A 22,247-nucleotide genomic window follows, 5' to 3' on the forward strand; every position below is an offset into this window, starting at 1 on the left:
ATATATTTATAGAGGAGGCATTACTGTCTAATTAGGTAATAGAATGCATCATGTGATGCTTACTTGTAGATGGGACTAACTGATGAATAATAGGAATAATTGAGTCATGTTAAGTGTTGCAAATACTGATAAATTCACTCAGAAACTGAAATCCAGACAGATATATTGCTGGCATGAAAATATCATTCAGTCCAGTTATGAATTGATTGAAATGTTCAAATGTAATATGTAATAAGCTTTAGCTTTTTATATTCCCCTGTACAACAGACTGGAAGATGTATTGTCAGAATCCTGAGGCTAGAAGGCTCCATTTCCATTCACAGTGCTTTCAGTTTAACACAGTGAACAGGCTGATAGGATTGGAGAACACTGGATGACCTGATCACTGTGCTGCTCATATTTAATTTTCCAGTCTACTGGCTAGAGTAGGTCTTTGACCAAGGTGCATTACTTAACTGTTGCAGAAGTAGGTTTATACTTACCTGCACAGAGCTGCCCTGATCCTCCTCTTTTGGGGTCCCCTGCAAGTGATGTAGGCTCCTCCTCTTCTTCATATGCCGCCATAGGAATTTGCTTCCTATAGTGGCACACATATGGGCACCTAAAAATAGTCAGAAATCCTCCTGCGCTATAAATGGTGAAAGACCAACCTTAAGCTGCCAACACTCTCCTGCTGATACCTAATACAGTGTGAACTCTATAAATAAATAGTGTGGCGCTCTAAATAAATGCACTCAAAATAAATAACCCCGATGATTTTGATCATTGATCCTAGACACTAGATTAATTGTATATGTGATCACTTGTGGTCCATATGATACACAGTTATTTATTATGCATTGATATTTATTTTATATCATTTATTTGGGAGTATTTCATGGATTATATTATATGAATTGGTCACATATTTATATATATTTCTATGTTTATTTATTTATTTGGTCACATATTTATATTTTTACATTTATTGATCTATATATTTATATATTTATTTTGAGTACACATATGGGCACACTCTCGAGCCCTGCTGTGTGATGTGAGCAAACACAGCTCTGCTGGCCCTGTACCCCACTGTCCGCTCACAAGATTTGATTGACAGCAGCAAGAGCCAATGGTTCCTGCCGCTGCTTCCCTGGCCTATGAAAGAGGGGAGGGAGGAGAGAGCTGTTGCAGACGAGCACAGTACTGGATTGAGTGAGGACTCAGATAAGCAATTAGAGGATGAGGTGGTAATATTGTTACATTTTTACCTTAATGCATTCCCTAATGTTTTCCCTTTAGACCAACTTTAATCACTTGGTAACCGCACTATAGCTGAATGATGGCTACAGCGTGGTTACCAAGTTCTGGCTCGGGTGTCATATGATGTCCTCCCAGAATGTGCCCTCCTGCTAGCCCCCAGAGGCGTGCACCCAGCGATCTCCATGATCGCTGTGTCCTACGGACACAGCTGATCACATGATGAGGTAAGAGGCCAATCACAGCGGCCTTATACTACGTGATCAGCTGTCCAATGACACAGCGGATCATGGAGTAAATACAGTTGCCAGCTATCCGCAGCACTTTCCTCATGCTGTCACAGCATGAGGAAAGTACTGCTGATAACCGGCATCTGTCACAGAGCAGATCGGCACTGATGATCAATGCCCTGATGATCAGTGCCCTGCAGTGCCGCCCAGCATTTCCACCCACCAGTGCCCAACAGTGCCACCCACCAGTGCCCAGCAGTGCCTCCCACCACTGCCCAGCAGTGCCTCCCACCATTTCCCAGCAGTTCCAACCATCAGTGCTGCTCAGCAGTTGCGCCCATCAGTGCTGCCCATCAGTACCGCTAGTCAGTGCCATCAGTCAGTGCTGCCAGTCAGGGCTGTCAATCAGTGTCATCAGTCAGTCACACCCATCAGTGCCGCCTATCAGTTCCAATCAGTGCCGCCTATCAGTGAACATCATTACTGTATATCACTGCAGCATCATCAGTGCTCCTCATCAATGCCGGCAAGTGCTGCCTCATCAGTGCCACAACATCAGTTCAGCCTATCAGTACCCATCAGTGCAGGCTCATCAATGCACATCAGTGAAGGAGAAAAATTACCTGTGTGCAAAATTTTATTATAGCGCAAAAAATAACCCAACGATGATTAAATACCACAAAAGAAAGCTCTATGTGTGTGAAAAAAATAATAAAAATTTTATATGGGTACAATGTTTTTTGACCACGCAATTGTCATTCAAACTGTGACAGCGCTGAAACCTGAAAATTGGTCTGGACATAAAGGGGGTATAAGTTCCCGGTAGGCAAGTGGTTAAACACAAGACCTTCAGATCAGAATTATAATTTCCTATGCAGGTAAAACAGCTCGTATATTCTGTATTCATTTCAGTGTATTTAATTATGTAGCTGTCTTTTGTTTTATTTTATTCTGTGTATTTTAAAGTATTTACCAAAAATTTCTATTTCTTGCCAGCTTACCGTTGAGGTTCTGGGTGAATGTCATCAAAAATCCTCAGTTTGTCTTTGACATCCACAAGAACAGCATTACAGATGCTTGTCTTTCTGTGGTGGCTCAAACATTTATGGACTCATGCTCAACTTCAGAGCACCGTTTAGGCAAAGATTCACCTTCAAACAAGCTTCTCTATGCCAAGGACATCCCAAGTTATAAAAACTGGGTAGAAAGGTATGTTTTGAAAACACGGTTATATAACTTTATCTTGCAATTGTGTAGCATTAAAGCAGTGTCACAAAAAATGCACAAGTGTTCATCTCTATTTGATATACACTAACAAGGAAAAAGCACACTACAGTATGGTTCTCTTTTTGTCAAAGGGTAAAATTGCCAAAATGTTCATTTTAATAGTTTTAATGCAAGTCATCAAGGTGTTAAAAATAGTCATCTCAAGATCGCTAATGTACATACCATGCCACATACTTTTAGTTTTGTTGTCCATTGTACAATACACCTCATGGTATTTATCAACGACAGAATAGACATATATTTATCACCACAAATTGACAAATTTGCTTTAAAAATGTTGCCACTCCGGAGTAGCAAAAAGTTTTTTTTTGTTAAATACAGTTTTTTATGCTGTTTTTGATCTCTTGCTAGGTCAGCTATGTTTTTAATTACTAATATAGTTAAAATAAATTCACCTTGGAAAAAACATAAGGGCTGCCATTAACATAATACTGGAATCACTGACCAAAAACAGCTAAAAAAGAGGCGCTTGTAACCTCAGATGCAGAACTAAGTAATGATATTCTCCATGTTTCTTCCATGGCAGTTTTTCCTTAGGCTGCTTTCACACTGAGGGGTTTTTGAAGCATTTTTGCATAAAAAAAACACCTGAAAAGCTCAATAAATCTACTTCCCTGTGTTTGTGAATGTATATCTATGTATGTTTTCACACTTAGGCGTTGCGCTTGCAGTGCTGTGTAAAAACTCTTTGAGGCATGTTTGGGGAGTTAAAAATATGCCTCAAAAATGCCTCCTTCCCATCTAAATGAATGGCAACTGCTTCAAAAATGCTCCAAAAACGTTTAAAAAAATGGTCCAAAAATGCACCACACATATGGGAAGGTCTGGGATAAGCTTACTGAAAATGTCAACTCACTATTGCTAGTATGCGGTATTTACTGAAAATAGCAACAACACCTGGTACGTACCGCTTAAAAAAACCTTAAAGTCAATTCACAAAAGGAAATAAATAATTCAATTCATGCGATAATTAAGTTGTGGTTCAGGCTTGCGGTATGTACTGTATCTGTCAGTACTGTCATGGGTTGTTACGGAATGGGGGGCCGCAGAGTCCCTAACAATCTATGAGTAATCAGCTGTCAGCTGGGTTTCCCGCTGACAGCTGAATGTAAAAAAAAAAAAAAAGCCGACAGTTACAAAATAAAAGAAAAAATGAGGGGTTCTCCCCGTCCATCCATACCAAGCCCTTTGGATCTGGTTAGGATTTTGAGGGAAACCCCATGCCAAAATTAAAAAAAAAGGTGTGGGGTCCCCCCCAAAATCCATACCAGACCCTTATCCGAGCATGCAGCCTGGCAGGTCAGGAAAGGGGGGGATGAGCGAGCACCCCCCCTCCTGAACCATACCAGGCCCTCAACATGGGGGGTGCTTTGGGGCAGGGGGGCTCCGCCTCAAAGCACCTTGTCTCCATGTTTATGGGGACAAGGGCCTGTTCCCCACAACTCTGGGCTGTGGTTGTGGGAGTCTGCAGCGGAATCTGGAAGCCCCCTTTAGGGGGCCCCCAGATCTCAGCCCCCCCATGTGAATGAGCATGGGGTACATGATACCGCTACCCATTCACAAAAAAAAGTGTAGTGTGAAAAAAAAACTGGAGACAGTCTTTGACAAGTCCTTTATTGAAAGAAGGGAAAAAAAGAATGTCCTCCGAAGTAGATCCAACGTCAATCACAATGCCCGCCGCTGCCGCCAGTCAAAAAAAGAAGAAAAAAAGCTCTTCTCCCAACACTGGCTCCCGGCCATCTGACTGCTCTGCTGGCTTGACAGTTTTTAAAAATTCACACCAAACCCAAAGGGCTTAGTATGGATGGAGGGGGGGACCCCACGCCAGTTTTTAATTATTTTTTAATTCCCGGCAATTCTTTCTTTTACATTCAGCTGTCAGTGGGGAACCCTGCTGACAGCTGAAACATTACTCATGTTTTTCACTGCTAAAATACCGCATGACTTGATAAAATAACTCATGCTGTATTTTAGTAGCATTTTTTAGTAAATTAAAATGTTTTTTTTTTAAATGCTCTGCGGTATCCTACTGCATACTCGGATGCGGTAAGATAGCGCTTAGTGAATTGTGCCGAATATCATCTATTGCATCATTTGTTGCTAGGTTTTGGGAATAAAAACGTGCAAATCTGCCCAATTTGAGCTACAAAAGTAAGTCACTTGCCCAGGATGTTCCGCTTGAAAAACGCCTCAAAAACGCTCCAAAAATGCTAGTCATTTTTCAAGCGCTTTTGAGGCGAACCAGTGTGAAAACAGATTTAAACAGTAAGTTAACATCATAGGTGCTAGTGAACTGAAAACAAAATGTAAATAAGATTTTAGGTAAAATTCTGTTTGCTAGCTGAAGATGGGTACATCTGTATTTTTTTTTTATATACTTCCATTTAATACCAATCTTATTGCACTTGTACAGTCAGACAGTCAGGAATTGGCTGCCCTTTGTGTCCAATATATTCAGCCTCTCCTATGTCTTAACCAGTAGACACACCTGTACAAGATGAAAATGTGCACAACATGTAAGGTGTTCCCTTTAGGAATTTCTATTGCAACACTGCGGTAGTACATGGAATCAAATAAAAAAAAATAGCTTGCATATAAAACCTAGCTATACAGTAGTCCCCTGTATCTCTGCTGATCTGGCACAGCAGTCTAAAGGACTGTGACAATAGGCATTGAGCTTGTGTAGATGGCATCAGTTTGACAACAGTTGGAGATGCATTTGAAATCATTCAGAATTCATTGACTGGTACATTTGACCTACAGTTGCTATCCTTCTGACTTGCATTTTGACCCGCTTCAAGCAGGTTCCACATTTCTATAGACTTGTATATGAATGCAAAACCCGCTTGAAGTGAACAAAAGCCCATCACCAGAGCTGTAAAGGTGCCATCAATATGAGATAAATTCCACTTAATCTGAAAGTGTCTAGCCACATTCTTTACCTTTATAAAAATTGGTAATGCTTAGTACACACAATCAGAAAATTGGATGACACGAGGGATCGTACAATAATCTGATTGTTAGTACACATTGTTGACAGCCGATCACGACAGTCAATACGACAATATCTGAAGGGACAAGCAAAAAAATGTTCTCATACAATTACTGAGTGAAAGATTTCCGTTTAAACAGTATTCATCCAAAAAAAATCAAGAAGCCAAGACCACGCATGCTCAGAATTGAAAGAATACATTACAATATAATATAGTATAATATATTACATCACTTCCAAAGTTGTATTCTGTCGTACAAGAATTTTCGGAACTTTAGTAGCCTAAAGTTAAAATTTTTCGATATGAGACTAGCATGCAAAAAAAAAAAAACAATGGCCATTCTTCCGATATTCTGATTGTGTCTACAGGGCATAAGTTAAAGTACATGGACCAACATCGCACAACCCTGATTTGAACTAATAGTTTATATTTACTGTATACATATTCTTTGCAGTCAATGGTCATTTTATAGGGGATGCATTTAATTCACTATTGTTCTATTTAAACATATAAATTAAGGCACTTTCAACAAAGAAGACAAGTACAAGTAAAGGAAGATAATGCAAAGTTAGTGGAAGAGATGTTTCATTTAAAAAAGCATCTAAAAGAAAAATTGTCTTCCAAACAGCAATAAATTAAGTCTTCTGTTTATTTTCAAACTAAAACATGGGAAAATAAATATTCTTGCTATGCTAACACAGTTCCTCTTCTACAGGATACCAGAGTACTGCTGGAATATGAATCTGCTATGTAGGGAGGCTTCTTGTAAATATACTCATTCTGCACATATGTGCAAAGTGCTGGGCTGATAAAATGTGTAAGATAGCATGATAACCAATGCACCTTTTCCCCAGTGCCTAATATGTTGTTAACGCAGACAGCATTTGTGCAGTGTTAAACATATCATGTTGACACACAGCAGCAGGTGCAATGTCATTTTGCTTCAGTGCATTTGTACATTGCTATAAATTGGTCTTCAGGTTCTGGCTGAAAGATTCCTAATAAACAAGTAAGGGAACCATTAACATAAATCTGTGTAGATGATTTGACTCTTTACTGAATAAAAAAAACCACAATAGGTGTTAAGTTTTTCATTAAAAAGAAAGAATTCTTATTTTTATTACTGTTGTCTCTACCTGTACCAGCTATCACAGAATCAAAGCACAGGATGTTAATTCCAGAACGAACCCGTGTATGTATTTACTGGAATACAAATTAACCTTCTGACTAGTGTTTGTTAAAAGCACTGGTACCCTGTATTTTACATTTCATGATAAGAATCTATATGTGAAATGCATCAGAGTTTATAGAACTGAAGAAAACACAGACAACTCTGTACTCCTGCGCTTCGGGATGAACTCGGCTAGGGTTATGGTAACATCACAGATATCCTGGAAAGTGCACTCCTTGCTGCCCTCAACAGACCGGGGTAGTCCAATGTCACTGGATACAAAGAAAAACAAACAGAAGGCACACCACCTCTGGTACAACCAGGGATGGCCCACATGTGTTTCTAGAATCTGCATTAGCTAACATATATAAGAGAAGTACAAACTCACTGCTTGGTGGTTCTGAGGAAGAAGTTGAGACCTCGAAATGTGTTAGCCTGTTGGAAGTCCAGGGTTCCATTTTTTTGGACTTGTATGCAATGTGGATTGTACACCGCTGTTTAGTGTCATGTGCCTTTGACCTGTTTGCCTATTGTGAGTCCAATACTTTTTTTTTTTATCCTTCCAATACATTTTTTACGATAATGCACTAGGTCACTGTGCCCTCTGTTTTTCTTTTTATAGAATTGAAGAACTGATCATTAGACCCCTTGTGCCCCCCCTCTTTTTTAGCAAGGAAAAATGTCACTAGCACACCAAGGATCACCAATATGGGTCCAAAGGTTTTAATGAATTATCACATAGTTACAGCAAGGCAACGTTTCGGAGTCTCGCAGGACCCCTTCATCAAGCATGTGTCACAGCTCCAGGAAATCCAACACTGCACAAAACATAAACAGAAAGGGTGCAAAATCCTAGTGCATTATTACTAACACTTTATTAAAGGGTATAAGGAAAGTAAACATAATAACAAGCCAAGTGAGCTAAAGGCAGAGTAAGAGTATGAAGCACATAATACAAAAATCTGCTCTCCACCTCTGGCAGGAAACAAGATGAGATGACCGGCTGCTGTGTTTCGGGGGAATGACCCCTTTCCTCAGAGCTATGGCTACTTTCTTGAACTATGTGCTTCATGCTCTTACTCTGTTTTATGGTCTCATGGTTTGTGAGTGTATTTAGTTTTCTTATACACTTTAATAATGTGTTAATGATAATGCATGAGGTGTTTGTGCCCTCTCTGTGCCTTTTAATTATATATATATATATATATATATATACATATATATATATATATATATATATATATATATATATATATATGTATGTGTATGTATTATAAATTCATAAAGTGTATTTAGATTAGAAAAATTAAGGTGAAATGTGCAAACGTATCTATTTGATTTTTTTGCTCACTTTCTAAACCATAATAAAAACTATAGTATAGAAATCAGTTTGGAAAGCAACATTCTTTTGCTGTGTCTTAGTTTCTTAGACATACAGCACTTAGGAACAGTTAAAAGAATAACAGGGCTGCTGTCCAAATTTTCACAATTCTGGATTTAACTCAAATGAAATCTTGACATTTACTTTGGATCCTAAATCCTAAAGATTTAAAGTATATGTTTGGAAAAAACAAATATTCAGTAGATCTCTGCAATCTATGCACCTCCCAGTATGTTTTACCTCTTTAATGCAAATACAGAAAAATACCTGTTGGCTTTCTAGATAACCAATGGGATTTAAACTTCCTGTTTAGGCTGACAACATATCACCTCTGAAATCTTAATCTCTTGTGTTGTGAACCCTGCCCGGTTCTTCCCTGCTGAACACCACCACCTCTGCTCATCTTTACAACCACCCCTTGATTATTTCTGCATTCCCCTTCACACAAGCTGCCTGCCGTTTGTTCCCCTGATTGCATGAGAATGAAACACCTGCTGATTCTCCCTTTGGGGACCACTTCAGAGCATGTGATAGCAGAAAATAGGGACAAATAGCAAACAGTGTGTGCTGGGGAGGGAGGGCAGGCAGGAAGAAACCAGGAGGGGTTATGAAGATGGAAAAGGGGAGAGATGAAGAGATGGGGAGGTGTTCTGTAGTTCAACAGAGAAGAACTGGGTACAGTTGATAACACAGTTTGGAATTTTAGTACAGCAGAGATACTGCAGTTCAGTTAAAACAGGAAGTAAGGAGCATGTTAACAGGAAATTAGGAGTTCTTCAGATCAACCAGTATTTTTTGTAATTGCAGCATTGCAGGAACGAATAAAATGCACATACAGGCGTACCTCAGCTTACAAATTTAATGCATTCTGCGGGACTTTTCGTATTTTCATAAATTGAAATGCGGTTTCCCATAGGAATGCATTGAAAACCAGTTAATCCGTTCCGGAGGTCAGAAAAAAGTAAAACAAAAGTATTTTATCTGTTCAAAACTCTTTATAAAGTGCACTTTAAAGGCATAAATACTGTACAGGGACATGATTAAAAAAAAAATTGTAAATGCATTGAAAAGCAATTAATCCGTTTCGGAGGTCAGAAAAAAGTAAAAAAAATCTTATCTGTTCAAAACTCTTTATAAAGTGCACTTTAAAGGCATAGTACTGTACAGGGACATGATTAAAAAAAATCGTAAATGCATTGAAAACCAATTAATCCGTTCGTATTGCGAAAAAAATTAATAAACCGAGGCATTATTTGCAATGGATTTTCATTCGTAAACCAAAAATTACGTAAACTGAGGTACGCCTGTATATTGCAGAGGTGTAATGAATATGCTATTTTTTCTCTGTAAACTTTAATTTGTGTCAATCACACTTTAAATTGCAATCAGCCATTTTTTCCTAGTGGCATACTTCAGATTATGCATTCTGCCAGTTCAGTAGAATGAAGTGGCCTCAGTGTCACATAAGGTTTTTAAACCCAACTGATCTTACCAGATTCTTGGCAACTAAAGCTGAAGATTAACGTAATAAAAAATGTCAACTTCCATTATTGAATGGCAGCTGTGTATTTAGCCAGACCACTGTTTATATTATGTAAGATGCCGGTGTCCAGTTTTTTCCCTCACAGTATTTTCCCTTAACTTGGCAGATGCCTAAACTCAGTTTCTGTGCTTAATAGGTGTCTACAGGACACCTGTCAGCTATTTTAGTATATCAGAATTTACTCCTAATTATAAAATCATGTATCATGTTGCAGACTGCTTTGGTGCACAGAATGTCAGACTGAAGAAATTAAATATGTAAATGATTGAGTCTAATTAACTAGTTGACAGCAAAGCACAGATGCGAATGGCAATGACTGATTGCCTTCTTCATGCAACGTCCGCTCACACTGGAATTACACCAGGGATGAAGGACATGGAGAATACAACACTCCTTGATGAGTCTGAAAATCTTGAGGGAATCTACTACAATGAAATTTGAATGTTCTTGGGTTTGCAACAAATTTGCTTTAGCTATTGGGGATATTTTTATAAAATGGAACTTACAGATGAGTTACACAGGCATGGAAAACTACATGGCCATCTCCATCCATTTTCACAAGGGCAGAAAAATGCTATGTAAGTTCCATTTTTTAAAGTACAACTGTTGATTCAAAGTTCATACTGTATTTCAAAATTATACATATTCACTTGTCCTAGGAGTCTCTGACAAAACTGCCAATATGATATATATAGGGGTTGATTTACTAAAACTGGAGCTGAATCTGGGCCACTGTGCATGGTAGCCAACCAGCGTCTAATTTAATTAAGCTTTGACAATAAATCCTGGAAACTGATTGGTTTTTATGCAGAGCTGCACCAGAGTTTGTATACTCCAGTTTTAGTAAATCTCCCCCTCAGTCTTTTTTTGAAGGGAATTCTATTTCTAACAATACTGCCAGCTACCTCCTGACTCTGAGTCCTTTCTGCTATGTTTTGAAAAGTTGCATCTGTCACATGGATTACTTAGTTAGCTCAGTGCTATCAGTTATCTCATTTCCAAGCAGAACCCTTTTGGTGGTGACCATGAACAGTTCCTTTACTCCAAAGGTTTATGCAAACCCAGAGTCAGGTCATGCTGTTCAAAGCAGATTTTAGCTTCAAAAAAGGTAATCCATGATATTGGCATTTTGGATACGCTTTATATATATATTGTACATTCACATCAGTCTATATCCTCAAGAAGCTTGCAATCTAAGGTCCCTAACTCACATTCATTCATACACATGCTATGGCTAATTTTAGACAGGATCCAATTTACCTACCAGCATGTCTATGAACCGGAGTCCCTGTTGTGAGGTGGAAGTGCTAACCACTTTACCATTGTACTGCTCTTTGTTTAATGTTTAGTTGAAGTACAGTTAAAATTGAATTATGTCCATCCATACAGTACATACTTTGCATGTACTATATTTAATCAATATTGAAGAACTCAATGCCATTATTATCTTTAGTTAAGGAGGCTTCACATTTAAACCACCGGTAGAAGGGTAAGAGAAGGAAACCTATAACAAATTCCTGTTGTTCTTCAGAATAATAGTGGTGTGTGTGAGAAAAAAAGTACTGGTTTATATATATTTTGTTCACTTATATAATATCAACATATTCTTCATTGATTTAGATAAAGAAGAGCAGCGATTACAGTATAAAGTTCTTATGACCCATTAATGTTTCAGAAACAGGACTCATTTGGGTAAAAGCACATATTTTACATGTGGGTGGAATACATTTTCTCCAGAGGAAACCTTTAGAAACATTTGGAGAAAATGCCATGTAGTACCACTTCTGTTACTAAATACATTCAGAACTCCAACACTGCAAGGCAAGATTGATAATTGTTTAGCTACCATATTGCTCTTCGGAAGATACAATTACAATGACATTTTAGTGATGTATTTCCTGTGCATGACTAAATAGACTACAATTTCTGAAAGCTTTATTATGTGGCATCATCCACTTGAATAGTGAGTCCAAGGAAACCATTGGAAGAAAGATACAATGTTATGTTAAGATCTCATGTCGTCTTTCATTCTCAAGCTGCAGGAAGCTTTCTCTATGCTTATGTATGAACAGTCATAATGAAGCCAACATCTTGTATCCATTATATACAGACAGAACAGAACTCAGCAAGTCCTATTAGGTTCTAAAGGAAGTAAAGGAGAGTATGAAATATACATGCTTTGTACCATATGACTGTTCCATACCTTTAGAGTTAAAGGGCCAAAGTATTCCTACAGTGTATGACTAATATACAACTAGATCCATTTTCAAAATGAAGATAAGGAACAGGAATCATCCTTGCTAGTGTGATTATATAAATATTCTAGAGAAGCTGAACATCTGATTTTGATCCTATTCCATCTTCCTCTTCCTCCCTCTCAAATTCTGTACATTTGCAATAAACAGAACTGTATATGCATGAACAGGCTGATCAGTTTAGACTAAATGTATTTATAATGAGAATCAGCCAGCAGTGGGGAGTGAATTTTGTAGTTTTTACACAGACAAATCAGTATTGGTGAATAGTTAAAAAATTAAGAGATGACTGAAATGGAAAATAGTTGCATTTTTGAATAAATATTTTTACAGATTGAATATACTTATTATGGACTTCACATATAAGGTTTGTCATTCTGCTTTCAGGTACTATTCCGACATTGCCAAAATGCCAGCTATAAGTGACCAAGATATGAATGCGTATTTGGCAGAGCAGTCTCGTATGCACATGAATGAGTTTAACACGATGAGTGCACTCTCAGAGATCTACTCATATGTGGGGAAGTATAGTGAAGAGGTAAGTTTACATGATGTTACCCCTCTTTATTAAAATAATACATTTTTGTAACTGGAATTGATTTTTAAGCCAATTACTGTGGATTGGCCAGCAGGTAAGGCTCTAGACTCCTTTAAACATGTTTACTAGACTATCTATAACTGATATGCTGAAAAAAGCCTGTTTGCAGAGGTGAGTAGCTGAATCACAATTAAAAAACTTAAAACAGAATGCATCAGAAGAGGTAATCATGGACCACTCCTTTCTCCCCTTTGATCTTTTCAGACATGGCTCTATGGAGATTCAATTAGACAGAGACATCCACAGAGGGAAAATCTAATATTGTGCTCTCTGGATACTATATATATAAAATATATATATTATCTATAAATATATATATATATATGTAATATATAGATGTTCATATGCAGTATACTGTATATAGCTTAATACATATATATATATATATATATATATATATATATATATATATGCCTTGTATATAAGCTTGTCAGAGAAATTGAGGAAAATCATTTCTGCTCTCCTTTGGAAAATTCTAGTTGTCTGGCTGCTGGCCGTATTAAGCAACTAGTGTCTGCAGGTCAGGGAAATCATTTTAAGTCACCAAATTGTTTTAGGCAAAAAAGATTTCTGTTTTATTATGAATTTCTGCTTAACCTCCCTGGCGGTATACCCGAGTGTAGCTCGGGGTAACATTTCAGTACCAAAAGCGGTAACCCCGAGCTACACTCGGGAATACCATGCGGCGCTGCTCCGGCATGTGTTCTTTACTTACCTTACCCTGCACTCCCACGATGTGTCCCCTGCAGCGTCCCCGGCCATCTCCTCCGGCCGATGCCGGCATCCGGCTTCTGTGTCCTGTCCCTGTGACGTCGGGACGTACGGGCGCCGCCGGCGGCGGGAAATTTAAAAATTTTAAAAAATGTCATTTTTTTTTTTTTACATTTTACATAGTAAAACATTGCTGTCTCAACCAATTTCACATACATATTGTCCCTAGTGCTTTGTCCTGTGCCCTGCCTGCATTTTGTCTGTTCTTTCTGCCTGGAAACTGAGAAATGTCCATGGCGTCCAAAAAGTGTCCCTTTAGGTCAAAAGCGGTTTAGATCAGCTAGAGAACAGCGATAGTAAATCAGAACCACTTGCAGAATTGAGTGATAATGATTCGTGGGGAAATTCGTCATCAGACACTGAAAACGATTTTGCGACTGAGCTCAGCAATGTGCGAACTTGGCGCTATATTTCACATTTCAGTGTTTTTGGTTTGATTATATTATTGAATTAAATTTTTTATTATTTTTATATTATTTTTATGATTATTTATTAAATTATAATTTATGATTTTGTGTTTCAAATTTTATCATACCCGGGATGTTTACTAGACTCTTGTTCGGACAGATTTCAGTGAGTTTTTCCTAAAAATTACAGCCTACAATAAAAAAAATACATATTTCCATGCAAAAAAATGGTACCGCTTTCAGCACCAAAAATCTGAAATAATCATACCGCCAGGGAGGTTAAATGTAATCCTTTAAATTAGATGTTGCCACTGAAAAAAACATTAGGTTTATTGGATTCCATTTCCTTTTCAAAGTAGTTTTTTTTAGAAAAATAAAGCTGAAACATTGAATTTACAACTTTGATGTATATTGGCCAAAGATCTGCAATAACTTTAGTATGCCAGCTTCTTGATTTTTTTAATTATCCTTATGTTAGTGATCAAAAATTAGCATAGGTTTTAAATTGTATTTGACTTTTGCAGTCAGATAGTACAAAGAAACGATTTCATTTGAGAGTCAGTATCTATTTAGCAAGCTTTGCTAATGGCCATTTAAGAAATCATTGTACACCTTATATGACATCCTCTTCCAACTCACACTTGCAAACTGGAAATGTTAAGCAGAAGATCAGTGTGCTGTACATCTGTTATTGGTTAACATTTTATCTGAAATTTAAGAAATGAGACAAGCTTATGAAGTGATGCCAGCTCTGTGATGAGTATAGCATTTGAGAATGACATAGAACATCTGGGGAGCCATCGACATATCAACAAAGAAATTAAGAAAACATATGGACCCTGTTCAGAAATATATTTGGAAACATACTGATAGAGACACAGGCAGAATATAGTACACATTGTATGTTTTATGATAATGAATCTCTGGATACTAAGTAATTTGTATGGTGTGATGATTTTGTATACAGCTAGCAAAGTCAAACTTAACTTGAGAGTTTTAATCCCTCAGTGTTAATAGCTTTCTCTGCTTTATGGCAGGATACATCTCATTGCACAACACATCTCATTGCTCAGCCCTTCTCAAATCTAGCAGGAAATGCTTCATTCTAATTAAAAACATACTTAATTATTGGATGACGGAAATTAATTGGCTACTGATATCAGTGTGCCAGCTCAATAGCTGAGAACAGTGGGGCAAATTTCATAGGTTTCTTTTGTATATATGTATATAACATGTGGAATTCTGTTTTTCATTCTTGGTCGAACTTGCATAAATAACAGCCAATAAATGTAAAACACATACTAGCATTTTCCTCAACAGAGCTAGATTTCTGTTAAGGAAGCCTAATATATTAATATGTTATAATCACGTTTTCCTCTGCCTAACCTGAAATGGTTGTTAAAATAAAACAATACTATGAAAATGATTAACCACCTCCCGTCCGGCCGTTGTATATAAACGGCCGGACAGTGGCAGTGCAGGGTTCAGGTGGGCGTTTATAAACGGCCTCCCTGCACCCTGCTTGTGCGCGCTCCCTGGGAGTGCGCAGCACCGCAGTCCGGTGCCCGCTGTGTCCTCTGGACACAGTGTAACACCGATCGTTGGACGGGACCTCTGTACGAGGTCCCGATCATGCGATCACTGATTGGCCAATCAGTGGTCACATGCAGAGTAGTAAGCAAGATGTTACTTGTGACATCATTGCTTACTACATGTGAAATCTGTGAATGATCACAGAGGTCACATGGTACAAGGATATTCACAACAGCCTTGTACCATGTGACAAGCTGTGACCAATCACAGCTCACTCAGTAGTTCTCAATGGCTGCAAGAATGCAGCTAGAGAGAAGGAGAAATGATTGCTTTTACATCCTTTATGTGTGTAAAAGCAATCAGTGTAAAAAAAAAATAATCTTCATCACCCCCACAAGTAGTACAGTTTCACTATGGTGACACTGTACTGCTAGGGTAAAAAAAATAAAATAAATAATAATATAAAAAAATTTAAAAAATGTAAAAAAAAGTTTAAAAATTATACTTTTTGGTTATAAACTAATTTGGGTTATTTTTTTTACTAACAATATAACAGGATAAATTTTGGCCAAGATTTATGATGAAATACTATTTATTTGCAAAATTTTATAAGAAAAACACTTTTTTCAAAATTTTTGGACTTTTTAATTTACATAGCAAAAAAAATAAAAATCCCAGTGGTGGATAAATACCACCAAAATAAAGCTTTATCTGTCTCAAAAAAATTCAAAAAAATTTATATGGGTACAGTGTTGCATGACTGTGCAATTGTCATTCAAAGTGTGATAGCAATGAAAGGTGAAAATTGGCCTGGACAGGAAGGGGGTAAAAGTGTCCGGACTGGAAGTGGTTAAGCAGCACACAAATTCAAAATGCTAAAAATTAATTGCTAACACTTAAAGTGGTATTAAACCCTAAAGAAAACATGTATTATATTGCAGCTTGCCATTTCTTAGATGTGAAACTTGCATTCATTTCCTTTTATAGGCTTTCTTTCTTCTAATTGCATCTGATGATCCAACCAGTTAAGCTGGCGATATGTGGATAGAATTTTGAATGAAAATTCTTAGGAAAAGTCTTAGGAAAATTTGTACAAAAATTCTCAGAACATTGTAAGAACATTTCAAACTATTTTGTTTGCTTTTAACATATGACCCGCTAACATTTGACCCACTAATGATTAGAAAAATTAGCAAAGTTTCTTAGAACATTCTTTTCCCCCAATTTGTTTTTTAAATTCCACCTATCTTTGGCCAGCTTAAGTCTGTTAGTTTTTCAAAAGAACAAATACTCCAGTAGAATGTATCAGTTACAGAGATGAGGCAAACCATTTAACACCAGCAGGGGTGCTTGCAATGGGTAGATTTTATTTATTTATTTATATAACACCTTTATCCCAAAGGAATAAAAAGCTGTAACTGTTTATAAATAATTAGCTACAGTTTGGTTTCCATTTGTTAGTGTATTGAAATCGGCTAGTACATCTAACACTACCCTCCCTCTAGACTGATAAAGCTGCTGTCCAAAGGAACCCCCTGTGCTCCTTCATCCATATTGGGGGCACCCTAATAAAGGTGTGTTATTGGCCACATCACCAGGTGAAAACAGAGGGGGAAAAGCCTAAAAAAAAGTGATACTTCCATCATATCTAATGATTAGTAAGCTGCAATATATTATAGTTTTTGGTTTTGGGTTTAATACCACTTTAAAGTGGCAACAAATTATGTTAATATATGTTAATATATAGCCATCATGGGGCTGATTTACTAAAGACAAATAGGCTGTTTCCCAATCACAGGCAAAAAAAAATGTTTTTGCTTGAACATGATTGGATGATAAAAGTTGGAAGAAATGTTAAAATTCTCTTGCAAAGTGAACAGCATACTTGGTTTTCATAAATCAGCCCCTGTAAGTTTTTTTCTGTAATGTAAAAGATCTTGATCGTTTTGTAAAAATTACCCCACTTATAGTTCATGTATATCTTTAAGTTTTTGTAAGGCAAAAGATCTCCTAATATACAAATTACCTGATCAAACATACAGGCTGGATTCATATTTTTATGTGCATATTTTCATGACTTTTAGGTGTGCTAGCAACATTAATGCCTTTTCATTAACTGCTATCGCCACCAATACCTGCTAGGCCTCATAAAGTGCATTTACGCATCAAAACAGACAATACATACAAAAATGCATCACATAGATGTCAATCAGAACCATTTGAAAACAATGGCTAACTGGTACACATGTATGCACACTCACTGGAGTAAATGGACCCTCAGAATAAGTTGCAGTCTGTGCCCATCCAGCTTTGCTCTTATTAGGAACCATGCTATGTATATGCCAGGCCTTCCCATTGAAATCTATGGCATGTTGGGCAGAAGTGGTTGCACACAGCTTTGTATTTGTTAGAGGAATGCTAATAATGACTACACATGGGGAAGGTAGGGGGATACTAAAACCAGAGCACACCGAATCTGGTGCAGCAGTGCATAGTAACCAGTCAGCTTCTAGGTTTTATTGTCAAAGCTTCATTGAACAAGCTGAAGTTAAAAGTTGATTGGTTACTGTGCACAGCTGCACTAGATTCTGTGTGTTCCAGTTTTAGTAGATCCTCTTCATAGAGTTTTTTTATGATACCACTTTACATGTAATATGTGCATAATGACGTTCTTCCTGAAGTGGCTCTGCTTATTAATGCTCACTGTCTAATTTGTGGTCAGATTCATGAATTAATTTTAAAGCATTTACACATTTTAATATTTGCAGTCCTAATTACGCAAACAGTATCCATTACACTGTCTCATCTTTAGAGAAAAAACGTAATTGAATATGACACTGTAAATAGCTGTTGTTTTTTAATTCACTGTTGCCATTGTGGTGTCCATATAATCTGAGTGACAATCCTAATAACAGAAGCTGAGTAATTTAAATAGATGCATAACTAAATACAGAAAAAAAGTGTTTTGAAAAACTTACGAAAGCTGTGCATATTAAGAATTTCAGCGAAGTCGTAATTAATATTTTGTGAAGCTTAAATACTGTAATTAAAGCACATTGAAGACCTCCAAAAACATAATAATTTATCTTTTTATTGCACATTTTAACAGTCTGTAAACATGAACATAAGCCTCTGCTTGAAATTTGTGGTTGTTATTCTGTTATATTTGTTTAGTGTTTTATAAAATCATGTTCATAAACATTTCCTGAAAAGGGCCCTTGATTGCTTACTGCATTTTATTCCCTTTCACCCAGAATGTAGAATTGCCAAACGGCTTGTTTGAAAGCTTCTATCTGGGTGTTGATGAATTAATCTCATTACTACTAGGTCACTGTGATTCTTCTCTTTCTCTTTGTGAACCACTTGTGCTCCTTTTGAAAGTGTTACTGTCTGTTCTTGCCAGACATTTGCCACAAAATAATTAGTCATTACAAACTGCGCTTTTCAATACTTGATATCTTCCAAAGTCCTAATTGGATTTGGAGAAAAAGCGTGTTAACTTCGGTTAGTGATATTGCTTTCAGAGTATTCTTTTGCTGTGTGTATAGAGAGCAATATAATGTGTTGTGAGTTTTTTTTTCTTTTAAGACAAATTTGCCAAATTGGTTATATATATGTAACATAAGCTTGTTTTCCCATGGAGAACTTGGAGCTTACACAGAAACATAGAAAAGTGACGGCAGAAAAAAAGTGGTCCATTGAGTCTGCCTGCATTTTTTTTTAAGAAGGAGGACTCTTTTTTTTACTCCCATGTGATGGTGTTAGGTGCCTAAGCACAAACATCTTCATGTGGGAAGAAGGGGAGTGAGAAATATGCTCCTCTTTTCTCACTTTGTTCTCAGTAACCAATAAGAGCAGCAGTACCAGCAGCACTGGAACTGGAATTAAAATGAACCTTTTTCCTTCCCCAATATGTGCAATGCACAGGTTCACTTTACAATGTCCACTTTGACTTTTATTATGCTATTTAAGATTGAATGCACTTTGCAGTGTCTGTGTATGTTCGGTGATGGAGAAACAGGGATTGCAGCAAAAACAAGCATGACTAGGCTCCTGTTCTAGAGGATCCCAGAACAGAGCCTTTCTTCTACTGCCCCCTCAAGAACACAGTAAAAAAGCAGAATACACTAACTGATAAGGAAAGCAACAGATAGTCTATTGTGTAGCTGTATGGGAAAGTCACAGGCCAGCACAAGGAAGATTCCACATAAGTCCCCTGCATGCGGTTATGTGATCTGGTGTCATAGATTACATGACCAAGCACAGACAACATGTGGGAAGTGCCCCTGCAGTACCCTGTAACACCTCTGTGTGGCCTTTTATATAACATGGTTAGTGACAAAAGAGTTGGGAACTACATAAAAGGGTAAATATGTACAAAGAGCAGCATGAATGCTAAATATGGTCCTATACAGGGCCCGAAGTGCCAGTTTCCTTACCATACCATGAGTATTAACTATGTCTTTGGAAATGTTTTAGTTTTTTTTTTTTGCAAAATGCTAATTTAATGTTTAGTTAAATCTACTAATAATTCTAGATTTTCCCTTCACCACCACCCATCTTGTAGATACAACTGAACATAATATGAACTCTTTCCCCAAGGGGAACCCTTTTTTTTGCAGCTGTCACTTGAACAAGTGTTACATTTGAATAATTCCCTATTATTTCTGCTCTGGTTATATGTCAATTACATTTTTTGTACTCCCAGTGATCATGGCCACTAGGATAAAGTAAGAGATTGAATTTTCTTGGCAGGAACACAGACAGCAGTAAAAACATGATAGGTTTTTGCACCCATCACCTTTCTAAAACTTAAAGCTTTGTTTTTTAGATACAGTGCATTTTAAAACAATTTTCATTTCTTGTGATTGTGGGTGGTAGTTGTTGGTGTTAGCTAACAGGATTGTAGTAGTTTTATGACCATATTTACTAAAATAAGTTTACTAGACCTTTTAGGGTCCTTTATATACACTTCTAAACTCCATAACCATAGCTTCTGTTATATGAAGCCTAACAGCCGATGTTATTTTATATTGTATCCAGAGTTCTTTATACACTTCGGGTTGTTCTTGGGAGTACATTGCTTTAGTCATTATGTACATTTTATTCTCACTGCTTGATCTCGGACTTCCTTGCTTTTCTCTGCTGTATTAACTTGAGTAAGTATAGCCAGCACAAGAGCAATTTTTTTTAAAATTTTTTTCTCTGCTGTATTTTCTTAAATATCAAAGGCATAGCCCACACCAGAGTATTTTTTTATTTTACTGATTTTAAAATATTACTTACATCTGTTATATTTCATTTTGTGTGATGTCGCATCTAAAAATTGAGCATGAGCTCTTCATATATGTAAACCGATATGCATCCTTAAAAATTGCTTTTTTTCTGTTTTTTCAGATTTTAACAGCTTTAGATCAAGATGACCAAGCTGGAAAACAAAAACTTGCCTACAAATTAGAACAAGTCATTACCCTGATGAGTATAGACAGCTGAAAACTGTCCTTCCAGGTTACCCTGGAAGGGATAAACCAAGCCGTGCCTCAGTCAAGATTGTCATCTTTACCAAGTGCAAGTTCTGATTGACTGGATGCAGGGTCTTCTGCTTCCTCTTCTTCCTTCTATGAACCTCATGGATACATTATAATGTCCAGTGGATTAAGGAAGGACATATAATGTGGACAACTTTGGGAATCAAAAACATTCTAGCTAAGACCTCTGCTTGCAGACAAATGGTCACATTATCCGTATCAGTATGGGAAACTATAAGGTCCTAAGTGCTGTGCTGCTTGTAGCTCCTCTCCTTGCCATGACCTGGTATGGATGGAACATGAACTTAGTATTAAGAATTTTGACAGATAATATAAAATAAAAACCTTTCTTCAGCAGAAGTTGGCATGATTGATATCCCAACAAAATGACTTGAAAAATTTCTTCATGGAAGCCTTCAAACATGGAACATGAAAATGAAATATGCGAGAATCCTTCTTTAATCTCCCAGAGGCCATTAGAAGAAAGAAGTTTTCTTTCTTTTTTTTAGATCCATATTTTTTTTCTCTCTTGGAAATGAGGATTAGCTGTTTGCTCTCCAATTCTACAGTTCAGCTTTGTTTCCATGTCCCCAAGGATCTTACATATTTTGATAAAACATAGAAACATTACTAAATTACCTATATAGTTTTCCATGTACATACTTATGGTTTCAGATATTATACAGGAGTTTTTAATTTTATGATCCAGTATTCATGTTACAGTACACAGAACAGTGATCTTATCAAAGAAACTTTAGTTTGCCCTTAAACAAGCACCAGCTTAAACTCAGTTTTCCATTTTATATTGTATACTTTGAATGTGGCCTGATCATTTTCTAGGATGGTCCTGCCAATTAAATGTCCTGCCTCATTAAATGTACTTTGCCAGTGAGTTGTTTCTTCAGTGGCAGGCAATGAACCAAGAGAAAATGTGTTAGCGCAAACCTCAATTTATTAATTTATAATTATGTAAATATCAGATTATTAAGGTTTGTTTTATGATATCATTTTGTACATCAAACATTGATTGTACTATCTAGCACAATGCATCAAAACTTAAGTCCATCATAAACAGAGAGAAAGTCTGTAATTCATTTAGCAGAGAAGACCATCATTAATTTTATTTATTCAGCCTTGGAAGGATTACACATATTCTGAAGGCTTGGAATACAAACATTTTAACTGCCATTTGGATTAGGAGCACAAATTTTGATATTCATGCAAAAAAATAAAACTTAAAGCAATAGAATATCAGCACAATTTTTATTTGGGATAACAGGATACAATGTCACCTTTTGAAAATTTTGACAT

The 22,247-nt window shown here is 36.9% G+C and overlaps 1 protein-coding gene across 1 annotated transcript in view; it reads left to right on the forward strand.

The window, feature by feature from the left end:
* PLXNA4 (plexin A4) overlaps window positions 1-21,296 on the forward strand; it is a 925,294-nt gene extending 903,998 nt beyond the window's left edge. The window contains exons 30-32 of the mRNA XM_089676880.1: window positions 2,466-2,678; window positions 12,487-12,637; window positions 20,806-21,296. Of these exons, the coding sequence (XP_089533006.1) occupies window positions 2,466-2,678; window positions 12,487-12,637; window positions 20,806-20,901 (460 nt within the window). The 3' untranslated portion in view covers window positions 20,902-21,296. The remainder of the gene's footprint in view (window positions 1-2,465; window positions 2,679-12,486; window positions 12,638-20,805) is intronic.
* Window positions 21,297-22,247: the final 951 nt, after the last annotated feature.

Source organism: Staurois parvus, unplaced genomic scaffold, assembly GCF_062004578.1.
Source record: "Staurois parvus isolate SC_StPar_1 unplaced genomic scaffold, SC_StPar_1.0 ptg000175l, whole genome shotgun sequence".
Lineage (NCBI taxonomy): Eukaryota > Metazoa > Chordata > Amphibia > Anura > Ranidae > Staurois > Staurois parvus.